General features: G+C 36.7%; 1 protein-coding gene across 2 annotated transcripts in view; it reads right to left on the bottom strand.

Annotated features, from left to right (window-relative positions):
• LOC149821746 (uncharacterized) overlaps nucleotides 1–13,591 on the bottom strand; it is a 49,955-nt gene that overhangs the window by 33,677 nt on the left and 2,687 nt on the right. For both annotated transcript variants that reach the window (XR_016425867.1, XM_089980520.1), the window contains exons 4-5: nucleotides 10,459–10,500; nucleotides 8,151–8,270 (exon numbers count right to left, since the gene is read on the bottom strand). Coding sequence is in view for 1 of the 2 variants with exons in the window: in XM_089980520.1 (XP_089836646.1) it covers nucleotides 8,151–8,270; nucleotides 10,459–10,500 (162 nt within the window). In the remaining variant the exon portion in view is untranslated. The remainder of the gene's footprint in view (nucleotides 1–8,150; nucleotides 8,271–10,458; nucleotides 10,501–13,591) is intronic.

The raw sequence follows: 13,591 nt of genomic DNA, 5'->3' as shown, positions 1-13,591 counted from the left end.
AATATACTTTGAATTAATATGCAAGAAAATGAAATTCTCCAAAGATGTTCACAAACGAAAGGAAACAAGGTCCTCCAAAAGATATTTACCACAACAACAAAGTGGACACTCAAAGAGTTCCACCACAGGACCAAAAGAGCATTCACAAGCCACAAAATGGGCTCACACTAAGTCACCAACAATGGACACTCAAAAGAGTTTCACTAAAATACCAAAAAGAATACTCAAAGAACCACAAAAGATTCACTCACAAACACCCACTAAAGGGGTACAAGAACAAGAACAAGAGATAAAAATATTGATTTTATTGATCATAACACATGTAAGAAGCATTAACTTATTTTAAAAAACTCTAAATATATTTCAAAAAACATACCTTGACATATGCATGAAATTATCAATAATCATAAAAGTGTTCAAAAATTTTCAAAAAAAAATATATACTTTGAATGAATACGCACACAAATTTACTAATGGATATATATGAGAGCATAGAAAATATATATTTTTGTATAAAAGTAAAATATAGAGGATTTATCATAAAGAGCTCAACAATATGCTACTTATGAGTTAATAACTTAATATCAAAACACAAACTCTAGTTCCAATTTAATTTTTAAAGAAAACACATTTTACATGATTAAGAAATAACCATAATATTTAAAGCAAATTTTTCAAAAATATATAAATATCTTTTTAAAGATAGAGAACTAAAAAATAATCATATATATAAGGATTTTAGAATAAATATTGAAGCCCACATCATCCAGCTTTAATTAACTTGAAAGACTATAAGAGAGAGAAAAAGATGTAGATAACACAACCTCTTGGGAACCACAATCACCACGATCACACGGGTACCACGTTCACGTGATGATCACACTTTAAAGGTCCAAGAAGACTCTCACTCTGATACCATGTAATGAAACAACGAGTCTTCACACACTTCACTCAAGAGGCACAAATTACACCCACAAATTGTCCAAAGCACAAAAACCACTAAGGGCTTATGAAGAACAGAATCACAAAGTGCACATGCACAAGTGCACAAAAACCACTAAGGGATAATCCAAAAAGCACTAAGGTTTACACAAGCACAAGAGTACATACAATATCAAAAGAGATACAACACTTAAAAATTATGAATTTATTCATCAAGGGACTTCAAAGAAGCTTCAAAACACAATGGGCCTTAGGCCCTTATTTATAGAGAAGATGAGGCCAAGAGGGAGCCTCAAAATAGACGTTGGGAAGCTCCTAACAATCATGTGTGATCGTTGGGAGTACTCCCAACGACTAAGGCATTTTACAAGAATGCCCTTTCATAATGAGATAAAATACAAAAAATTAAAATAAGAAGAATAAAGAAAAACCTATTTTCTATCATATACAAAATAACCAAAATGCCCCTGGTGGGCAACCTAAATTACATTATAAATTATAGTTATATATATAGAGAGATAACTATCTATGAAATTATACATATAACTTAACAATAACATCCCTAAAATGCACACGCTCAACAAGTTCCCGAGAAATATATTATTAAGATAAAAAAAGATTGAAAAGAGACACATGTTCCTTCAATGATAACATCCTTAACGATGTACCTTATCAAGCCCAAAATCAAAGCAAACAGGAGTTTGTGATCATCAAAGTAAATTTTATAATGTTCAATAAAGTGTCTCCATACCATCAAAACCAAAAGAAACCCAGCTCCAACCAGAATTGTAGTGTGCCAAGGTTGATAAGTTTCCCTATATTTTAAGTAAACCTATAACTTTGTGAATTACCCATGGAATACTTGGGGCTGTCCCTGACTAAGAGATCTTCATTATTGCGCACTTTGGAGCAAAATGGAAGACTGTCATGAAGAAGATGCAGAGATGGAAATCTATATACCAGTCTATGGCCGAGAAAGAGTTGCTGATCAGGCACACCCTCTCATCTATTCAGCCTTGATGTCCAGTTTCTACCTCACAAGGAAAAACGAGACATTTCAGGAACTGTGGAAAGGTAGAAAGTGTTAAAATATGTTGTACATATATATATTTATATATATAGATCACGACACATACACATATATATATTAATTATATATATGTCTATGTGTCTATCTACATATATAAATATATATATATATTTATATCTTTTGTAAAATAGACCAATAGGGGTAAAACAGTCTTTTTACTTCTTATCGCATATTGTAACTTTTCTTCTTTTCTTTTATTTCTTTTTCTTTTTCCTTTTTTTTATTTTCTTTATTCTTTTCTTTTCCACCTTGGAATGGGCCCCACCTAGGAGGACGTTGGAGCATCCAACGGTCATATTTATGACCGTTGGAAGGGCTCCAACGTCCCTCTAGGAGCCCTTCCAAGGCCTCCTCTTTTGTCTATAAATAAAGGGGTTTATCCCCATTGTAAAGCATGCTTCTTTGAAGCCTTTTGAGTGGAATATATATTTTTCCTCTTCTTTTGGGTGCCTTACCACTTTAAGTGGTTGTGTTGTTCTTTTGCCCATTAGTGGCTATTTGTGTATGTGCGTGCTCTCTTGTTTTGCGCTTGGAGACTTCATCCGGCACTTCATTACATGGTATCAAAGCCTTGGTCGATAAAGCTTCAACGGATCTTCTTTTGACAAGCAATATCCCTCTCTTTCGTGCATTCACATTCCTCTTCTACAAATGGCCAACAAGGATGCAAAAATCGACCTCTCATTCAAATTGGATGGGACCAATTATCGCATGTGAGCGGCCGCTATGGAAAACAATCTCAAAGGTAAAAAACTTTGGGGTTATGTATGTGGAACCATTCCGGAACCACAATTGAAGTTAACAAAGTTTGAAGGTAATGAGGAAAAAGCTTTGAACGAAGAGGAAAAAGAGAAGGCTATTCTTGATTACTCTTCTAAATTAGAAGATTGGGAAAGTGAGCATGCTAAAATTTTAGCATGGTTCATGAACAATGTTGAATTAAAGATTTGTGCAAATCTCGCCAAATTCAAGAAGGCTAATGAAACTTGGTTCTTTATGAAAGGCATGTACACTCAAAGGGACCTTGCTAGGCATTTCTTTCTATAAGAAAAGGTAAGAGCTACCAAACAAGGTGATATGAGTATTAGGGACTATTATAGTGCCCTATCTTATTTATGGGATGAACTTGTCCTTCTTGAACCCCAATGGGAAGGTAGTGCTATTGCTATGAGGCAAGAGCAAATGGAAAAAGAAAGATTTTTCCAATTTATTCATGGGCTTCGCCCCGAATTTGAGCAACTTAGAGGATCCCTTCTCCATAGGGCCTCTACTCCTCTAAGTGATATTTTGGCCGACCTATGTCAAGAAGAGACTCGTTTGGCATTAAAACGAGATGTTGATGAAGTTCATGTCGTGTCTAGACCCGGCAACAATGTAAGGCCATACAAACCACCTCATTTTTTCAAAAATAATGATGGTGGAGGAAGGAAAATTATTTGCCATAATTGTAATGAACCGGGCGGATTGCCCAAGATTTAAAAAGAAGGTGGCCTCCGTTGGTGAAGCTCCTCCAAATGAAGACTCAAAGAAAGATGGTGACATAAAAGAATCCCTTGCTCATCTTACCGAAACTCTTCAACAATTCATGAAGATGAGCTCCTCTCAGTTCTCCTCTACACCATCCACTTCCGGCGCCGCTATCTCCTCCTTCCCAGGTATGACCTCTTGGATACTTGATTCGGGTGCCTCCTTTCATATGACTCCGAATGCATCACTCTTATAAAAAACAAGTCTCAACAAATTTAAATCTTTTGTCTCCACTGCCGATGGAACATCCTTGGATGTTGAAGGCATTGGGAATCTTGAGAAAACTTATAATGAAAACAAAGAATTTTTTGTTCCCAAAATTCAAATTATTCCAAAACTTAATTTAAATCTATTTTCCGTTTCCCAAATTACCGATTTTGAATGTAATGTCACTTTTTCACCTACCCATTGCTATGTGCAGGATTTCCGGTCCGGGAAGCGGATTGGGCAAGGCCATAGAAGAGGGGATCTTTATTATATGGATTTTTTGTCATTGCCAACCAAATCATTTTGTAATCATGTTCAAAACAAAGATATTGAGACTTGGCATAAAAGACTTGGACATCCTAGTGTTTCTAAATTGTATCTCTTTCCTTTTTTGGAAAAATTTTGTAATACAAATACATTCACATGCAATGATTGTATCCTTGGAAAAATTCATTCGCTTCCGTATTCTCATAGTAATTTTGTGTCAAAAAGACCTTTTGAACTTGTGCATTCCGATGTATGGGGACCGGCACCCGTTCTGTCCAAGGGAGGTTACTCCTACTATGTTAGTTTTGTTGATGACTTTACTAGATATACATGGGTATACATTATTAAAAACAAATCCGATGTCTTTAATAATTTTAAAGAATTTCATATTCTTATTCAAAACCAATTTCAAAACAATATAGCTATATTTAGATCCGACTCTGGAGGAGAATACATGTCTAAAGATTTTCAAAATTATTTCAAAACAAATGGAATTTTACATCAACGATCTTGTCCTAAAACCCCGCAACAAAATGGTCTTGCGGAAAGAAAACATAGACATTTAATTGAAACTACAAGAACACTTCTTGTTTCTAAAAATGTTCCTAAAAACTTTTGGGCCGAAGCTCTTATTACCGCAACATATCTAATCAATCGTATGCCCTCTGCTTCTTTAAAAAATGTATTACCTTTTGAAAAATTATTCAAAATTACTCCAGATTTTAATAGATTAAGGATATTCGGATGTAAAGGTTTTGTGCTTATTCAAGGACAAGATAAACTATCACCTAAAGCTATTGAATGTGCATTCATTGGATATGGTGAAAATCAAAAAGGTTATAGATGCTATGATACTCGAAATAATAAACTCTATATATCAAGAAATGTAAATTTTCTTGAAGATCAAAATGGATTTGATGTTCACACATCTAGAGAAGACTTTGACTATTCCTTCCTATTTGATCTTGCTCCTAGAGTTGAAACACCAGATGCAATTACTTGCGATAATACTTGTGATGGCATCTCACATCATAATGATATACTTCAACATGGTAATGATTCTCAAATTGAAAATCTTAATGAAATAAATGTATATACCCGGCGGTCAGGAAATGAACATCAACCTGCTCTTGAAAGATATTCTCAAGATCTCTCATTAGAAGAACCTGTTAATGTACCTAGGAGATCTTCTCGTAATAGTAGACCTCCACAAAAATTTGTATCTTATGAATCTTTCTCACCTAATTATAGGGCTTGTCTCATGTTAATTCATTCATATCATGAGCCTACTTCTTTTAAAGAAGCTAAAGATCATTCACATTGGATTGATGCAATGAAAGCTGAATTAGAGGCTCTTAACAAAGCTCAAACTTGGAGTATTATTCCCCAACCACTAGGAAAAAAGGCAATTGGGTGTAGATGGGTATATAAAGTTAAAACCAAGTGTGATGGATCTCTTGAGAGATACAAAACTCGTTAGGTTGCAAAAGGCTATGCCCAAGAATATGGAATTGATTATGAGGAAACCTTTGCTCCCGTAGCTAGGATGACTAGTGTGCGAACTTTAATTGCCTTAGCCTCCATCAAACAATGGCCTATATATCAACTTGACGTTAAAAATGCCTTTTTAAATGGAAATTTATATGAAGAAGTCCTTATGGATCCTCCGCCAGGTCTTGAAATTGGTAAAGGAAATATTCTAAAGTTAAATAAAGCTCTCTATGGTCTTAAACAAGCACCTAAAGCTTGGTATGATCTTTTTAGCAAAGTAGTTCTTGATAATGGTTTCTCTTCGTGTTATTCTGATACTGCTTTGTTTGTTAAAAATTCTAATGATCACATTACAATTCTGTTATTGTATGTTGATGACATGATTATCACAGGTAATGATAAGAGAGGTATTGACCTTATTAAGAATATTCTCAAAGAAAATTTTGATATGTCTGATCTTGGTTATCTAAGATATTTTTTAGGTATTGAAGTTGCATACTCCACCAAAGGGTATGTCCTCTCTCAAATGAAGCTTGCCTCCGACATTATTGATCGGTCTGGACTGACTGATGACAAGAAGGTGGAGACGCCAGAAATAATCAATGCCAAGATGAGAGCCAGTGATGGCACTCCTTTAGCTGATCCCACACCTTATCGTCAATTGATTGGGTCTCTCACATACTTATCCATCACTAGGCCCGATATTTCTCATGCAGTTCATAGTGCAAGTCAATTTCAGACCGCTCCCTCCACCATTCGCATGGCTGCTGTCATGAGAATTATCAGATATTTGAAAAACACCATAACAAAAGGATTATTCTTACCCTCCTCTTCACCTCTTACTTTACTTGCTTATACTGACTCTGATTGGGGTGGTAACCCCGATGATCGTATTTCTACCACAGGATATTGTGTGTTTCTTGGAGAGTCACTTATCTCTTGGAGGTGTAAGAAGCAACAGAAAGTTTCACTCTCTTCTACTGAAGCCGAGTATCGTGCGATGGCCACTACCACCACGGAGATCGTATGGTTAAGAAGTTTGCTTAAAGATATGGGAGTCTCATTCTCAACTCCCACAAAGCTGTGCTGCGACAACAAGAGCTCTATCTACATTGCCAGCAATCACACCTTTCATGAAAGAACAAAGCACATTGAGATGGATTGTCATTATGTTCGTGATGAGTTCTTACGAGGCACCATTCAATTGCCTTATGTTCCAACCGAATACCAGTTGGCGGACTTCTTCACCAAAGCTTTGCCATCGCCTCGTTTCTTCTTTCTCCTTAGCAAACTCTCGGTGATCTCACTGTGTGTTTGAGGGGGGGTGTTAAAATATGTTATACATATATATATTTATATATATAGATCACGACACATACACATATATATATATTAATTATATATATGTCTATGTGTCTATCTACATATATAAATATATATATATATATATATATATATATATATATTTATATCTTTTGTAAAATAGACCAATAGGGGTAAAACAGTCTTTTTACTTCTTATCGCATATTGTAACTTTTCTTCTTTTCTTTTATTTCTTTTTCTTTTTCCTTTTTTTTATTTTCTTTATTCTTTTCTTTTCCACCTTGGAATGGGCCCCACCTAGGAGGACGTTGGAGCATCCAACGGTCATATTTATGACCGTTGGAAGGGCTCCAACGTCCCTCTAGGAGCCCTTCCAAGGCCTCCTCTTTTGTCTATAAATAAAGGGGTTTATCCCCATTGTAAAGCATGCTTCTTTGAAGCCTTTTGAGTGGAATATATATTTTTCCTCTTCTTTTGGGTGCCTTACCACTTTAAGTGGTTGTGTTGTTCTTTTGCCCATTAGTGGCTATTTGTGTATGTGCGTGCTCTCTTGTTTTGCGCTTGGAGACTTCATCCGGCACTTCATTACAGAAAGAAGCAAGGAGCATTGCATTGGTGTTGTGGAATCGGCTTCCTGATAGAGACATGTTTGTTTAGGGTCATTTGCTTTTGACTGTGACTGCTCATCACTTTTTATTGACTTCTTGTCTTCAATAAAATTTTCCCTTCTTTCCCAAAAACGAAAAAAGTAAGGCTATCACTGAAAAGCCGATGTAGCTAGCTTTGTAATTATATTCTCAGGATCATGGCAATCTGTGTTGATTTTTCATGCCACTTAGAGCAGGTTTTCTCCTTTCGCTTTTATTTATGGCTTGCTAGCAGCTTGGCTTCCACCTTTTTTTTCCCTTTGGTAACCAGGCTGGAGATCACCATTGATGAGATTCAAACAAGAGATTTCTCTAAACATGATTTGTCTCTACTGGTTTAGCTATAATGTTCAACCCAACACCTTGACTTCATACAAAATTATTTTGCTTTGTTCTTTCCAACCATTCAAGTATTACTTCAATTATTACCAAAGAAGATAATGAACATAGTACACAAAATTGATAAAATCTACCCCCATAAACTTCTACAAGCATAATGACCTTAGAACTTAGAAGAAATATCTAAATGTATGAAGTTACAGGCAAGTGCAGAAACATTGAAGAAAATGTAAATATATAATTCTTGTACAATGGCAATGGTGGTGATGCTCTGAAGACAAGAATTAGAAATAATACTCATAAACAGTACAAAACACCTGAGAGCTCCAAACACAAGTCTAGCTGACCAATCTTCCAAATAAATCCCTTGTCATCTCCACCTCCAGTCACCACCAATGCAGGATCTGTTGGACTACATGCAACAGAATACAGTTCACCTGTCAAAATGCCAAAATAGCTGATGTCAAAAAGAACAGCATTAGTAGACAATAGCTGCATAATTAAAACCTGATATCTCAGACAAGTTCATGGAGTTGTAACGTATATGCAAAATAATAGAGTGCGGCCAGCTCTAAGCAACATGCTGCTAATCTGGCTCCAAGCAACATGTTGCTAACAAAGACAAACCTCATACGAGCATAACCTGAAATAAAGAGACTTTCCATTAAAATACTAGTAATGTTGTCCATGCGACCTCAGTGAAGGAGAGCAGCAATCACATACATTATGGCATACACAAGGAATCATGGTTTTAGTTTTTCAGTCTTTTATGTTGTGCAAATTAAACCCTACAAATGTGATTTCTACACATTATTTGGTGGAAACAATATATAAATTAATCTAAAAAACAACTGCTCATATCACATCTAAATTTTACAATAAAAAAGTTCACATTTTCTAATTGAAATAATCTGATCCAAGCCTTGTTTTCTGCTAAAAAAACAATGATAAACACATCTGGAGATTCAGATTAACTAAAACCAACCGGCAACTAGGGCAGCTAAACGAGCCGAAAGAGCTGAGACTGAGGTGCTCAAGCTTGGGTTGCGCTTGTGGCACTAGAGAACCCGATCCAGTTCATTAACTGGATATACGATACAGTCTTAATAGAAGTTCCTGTTGTTTTGTAGATGTTTGGCATGTCCTAGGTTTGAATGACACTTCCATGAGCATTATCATCAGTCACAATAGCACCTAACATCCCTATTAGAATAAGAACAAATTATACTTGATGCTGAAAAAGAATTCCTTCTTCCATGAAGAACTGCTGGTAGTTCCAACAGATACATCACTCACACCATCCTTCTGTGATCCTCAGCTATTAGAAATGCCCAGTACAAATCCCATTCTGATCATGCCCCATGCACTATCCCGACTCTGTGACCAGGTTTTCATAAAATGTGTTCCACTCCAATCAGTGACACCAATCACAACAAATCTAGTTGATGTTTTATGCTTATGACCTGCTGAAACCACCAGAGGAAGCTGTAGAAGCATAAGTTAGAAGGAAGACTGATGGGACAGAATTTTCTAGTTGCTATTTGTTCTATGGATTCTAGAAAAATAAATGAAATCAAACCCTAAGCCTCAATTGGAACTGGCTATTGATCATGATTATGCCAAGCAACAAGCAGTTAAGAGAATGGACAGTTCATGTATCTGAGACAGTGAGACTTCTTTACATTTACAAAATTTACAACCAAAAAGCAAGACATCTTCATTGATCTACTTAGATAGTGAACGTCAAGCAGAAGGAAAATGAGGACGCAGAGACTGCATATGTAGGCCAGGATATGGGCACCCAGCAAGAGTGTGCAATGTAACTGCAGAAAAAGTGTGCCACCCATCTCTTTGCACACCACATATTGCTCGGCCCCATGAAACATGACAAAACCAGTCAACATTTGTGCATCCAACAGTCTGAACAGGACACATGTTATGCAGCTGAGGGGAGCTGCGCTTTTTTTGTGCAATCACAGTGGACCAGATCCTGCTCCAGCAATAGAGGGGAGTAAGACTGATCTTTATTCATCTCTATAAAAGACACAGGGTCCCTCCTTTTCTTCTGTTAAGTTCATTCTAAACGTTTACATTTTTTTAATTTAATAGGATGGTCTAAAATAGAAGGCTTAATTGCCTTTAATGCGGAGAACTACTTCCCAGCTGATGAGAAGAAAATCCTTTATATTAACAGTACAGAATGTGCATGAGAAATTTCAGTTGTTTCTTTTCACTTTGTATTCATAAGGAGCAATTTTATATACTAATTAATAAAATAAAATTTGATTTGCTTTATCCCCCACGCAAAACCCAAAACCTCCAATAATTTTTTACTACTATCAGTTCCCTTCTTTCTCATATCATAGGCTTAGTACATGAATATGAATGCAGTCCAAAAAAGGCTTTGGATACTGCAAAATAGACCTCAGACTAAGCATTAGTGACAAAATCTATTTGCACAAGTTTTAATTATTTCAGCAAGATATGATTTTTTTTAAGGACACCTTATTGTAATATTCAGAAAACAAAAACTTTCATGAACTAGGTAGAGGATAAAAGTCTCAACTATTGATCCATTTCATCGTGATACATAAGACAACTCAAAAGAAGAAGTATAAAACTTACCAGAATGACCAACAAATAGGTGCACAGAGTCGTCAGCTTCATCTATGGCCAGGACAATAGAAAGACATTCACCAGTTAGTATTGCCATCTACAGTTGTAGCACTTGATAGAGCAAAGGGATCTAAAAGTACAATCTTGATGTTACATGACTAGTTTCCATTTAACGCAACATTAAATACCACATTGAATACTACACTAGCTCATGCATATTTCAAACATAAGAATACCTCGGGTGTAAAACCAAACAAGATTAGGAGAAATGGAGAATGAACAAACATGAAAATGAATAAGCGAACATTCAGACCTACAAAAGATTTTATACCTATCACCCTAAACCTCAAACACAAACTTACCAATGCTTCATGTTTAAGAAAATTGCATGAGGTATTGCATACAATTTGGAACCAATGAAATTAACAAGCATAATAATAAATATCATCACAATAAATTCAACTCTAAAGAAAAGCACAAATGCTTGGAAAGTTTCACTGGAAAACATTATTTTACCCACCGAAACAATGTAGGCAGCCAGCTAAGACGAAAAAGAATCATAAGATATTAAGATGTAATTTCTTGAATTTTCAAAACTTGGAAAAATGCACTGTACCTGACCAAAATTTCCAGATTCCTGCAACTGCTTTTAAAAAGCAAAAATAACAACTACAGTTGATGAAAATAAATCCAAGAGATAAAAAGTTACAGACACTGCAAAAATAAATAAAAATAGGCCAAGCAGAAACAGCATTCCCATCATCATATGCAGTTATGTCTTAATGCACCAACGTGTCTAGAGAAGTGGATAAACGGAGAAAATGCATTGTACTCCACAACATAATCTTGCACCTTATCCCACTTTTCTGAATACTTTCATGTGTCTAAATGCCTCCTATGTTTGATTCGTACTGTAACTGGAGTTTCAGCAATAGTCATAGTTCCATTTTAGCATTCACATGCTATATAATAACAAAAAGGTGTAACAAAAAAAAGAAAAACATGTACAATATCATATATTTAAGAAACAATTCCAACACCTACCTGCTATCTAAGTCACACGGACTCGGCTAAAAGGTCGACGCACCCGCATCGACACCGGTGCGGACATAGGTGCGGCTTCAGACACGGGGCAGACACGGTCAACTAAGTGTTAGACTCGATCAACGCACTGGGGCCGAGTCCGTCCACATTTTAAACTCGATCAACTTTGACCAAGTCTATTTTTTTCCATTTATTAAAATTAATTTGGACTCGGGTCGGGTCCGGATCCAAACCCGACCCAAATCCAAGACAGTAACAGGGTCGGGGCCCGACCCTTAAGAGACTATGCAGGGGGAGGGGCAGACGACAGACCCCTCCCTGCCGATCACTCCCTCTCCCCCACCCGTCCCTCGCTCCTCGTCCCCTTCAGGCTCGCCAACAAACCAGACCCCGGCGACCGTAGCTGCCAATGATGCCATCCATCGGTTCTCTCAGGTATATCCCTCCTCCCTCTTCCGTTCTTCTTCCTCTTCCTTCGGCAGGGGGCAGAGCCTCCTACCTCGTTCGTGTTTTCCTGTAGGGGGCGGAGGCCCCTGCCTCAGTTTCTTTTCCGGCAGGGGGCTCGCCCCTTGCCTCGGATTTGTTTTCCAGTAGGAGGCTCCTCCACCCTGCCTCAATTTGTTTTTTCAGCAGGGGGGGAAGCTCCCTACCTCCGTTTGGTTTTCCGGCAGGGGGCGGAGCCCCCTCAGTCGCAGTTTTTCAGTAGGGGGCAGAGGCCTTTAACTCGGATCTGTTTTCCGGTAGGGGGCTCCGCCCCCTTGCCTCAATTTGTTTTTTCAACGGGGGCGGAGCCCCCAGCCTCTGTTATTTTCTGTCAAACACACAGTGAGAGGTGTGGAGCTCCTGTTACTATTTTTTTGAAGTGTTTATTAACTTTATTTACATAATTTGGTGTGTACTGCATACAATTTTGTATTCAGTTTTCAATCTCACTTTTCTTTTCAGTTTTCAAGTATAATGGCGTGTTCTAGTGGCAGTGTCAATACAGTTGGTTCAAGTTCTAACTCTGAATTAGAAGTTTCTCAACCACTTTGGAGGCTTTTGACAAAATGGATAAAAGTTAGCTGTGGTGGTGGGAATGTGTAGTTTTTTTGTAATCTATGTAAGACTGCTTTCACGGGTTCTTATACGCGTGTGAAAGCACATCTTTTGCATATCCGTGGTCAAGGAATTAGGCCATGTTCTAGGGTTGACAAAGACTTGTTAAAGTAATTAAAGAAAGAACAAGAGAAAGCTGAAAAGAAGAAAATTGCAGAGATGAGAAGCGATTCGATTAATCTGCCTTTTGCTATTGCTAGTGATGAACAAGAAGAGATTTTGAAGAAAAGAAAGATGAAAAGCAATAAAATAATACAAGGGTCATTCAAAAACATGGCAATAGTAGAAATTGATAAAAAGATTGGTCGATTCTTTTACTCAAGTTCAATTCCTTTTAATGTAGCTAGAAGTCCATACTGGAAAGATATGATTACATCTTTGACTAATTGTAATTTGAGTGGTTATGTGCCTCCTAGTTCAGAAAAACTAAGAACAATCATTCTTGCAGAGAAAAAAAATAGAATTGAAGACTTGTTAGAGACCCAAAAATTTGCATGGAAACGACATGGAGTGTCTATTGTTTCTGATGGGTGGACTGATATACAAAGGCGACTACTGATAAACTTCATTGCTTACTCACTTAATGGGTCAATCTTTTTGAAAACTGTTGATGCATCTGGGGAGTATAAAGATGCTGAATATTTAAAGAGATTATTTGTTGAAGTAATAAAAGAAGTAGGTGAAGAAAGTGTGGTGCAAATCATTACTGACAACACTATAGTTTGCAGTCATGCAGAATGAATTTGGCAAGTAAAGATACGTATTCACATATTTTTTGGACTCCTTGTGCAGCATAGTTTAAATTTGGCACTTAAAAGTATATGCAATCCATCAAAAGATGATGCACATGCACATGAAATGTGTTTATGGATTGAGGAAATAAAGCATGATGTTCGAAATATTAGAAATTCTGTTGTAAATCATCATCACATTATTTCTATATTTAATAGGCATTCTGATCTCAAGTTAATGAAAGTTGCTGAAACTCGTTTTGCTTCTC

The sequence above is a fragment of the Nuphar pumila genome, chromosome 11 (genome assembly GCF_984573655.1).
Source record: "Nuphar pumila chromosome 11, dmNupPumi1.hap1.1, whole genome shotgun sequence".
NCBI classification, from domain to species: domain Eukaryota; kingdom Viridiplantae; phylum Streptophyta; class Magnoliopsida; order Nymphaeales; family Nymphaeaceae; genus Nuphar; species Nuphar pumila.
This window is presented reverse-complemented; position numbering and strand designations above follow the sequence as displayed.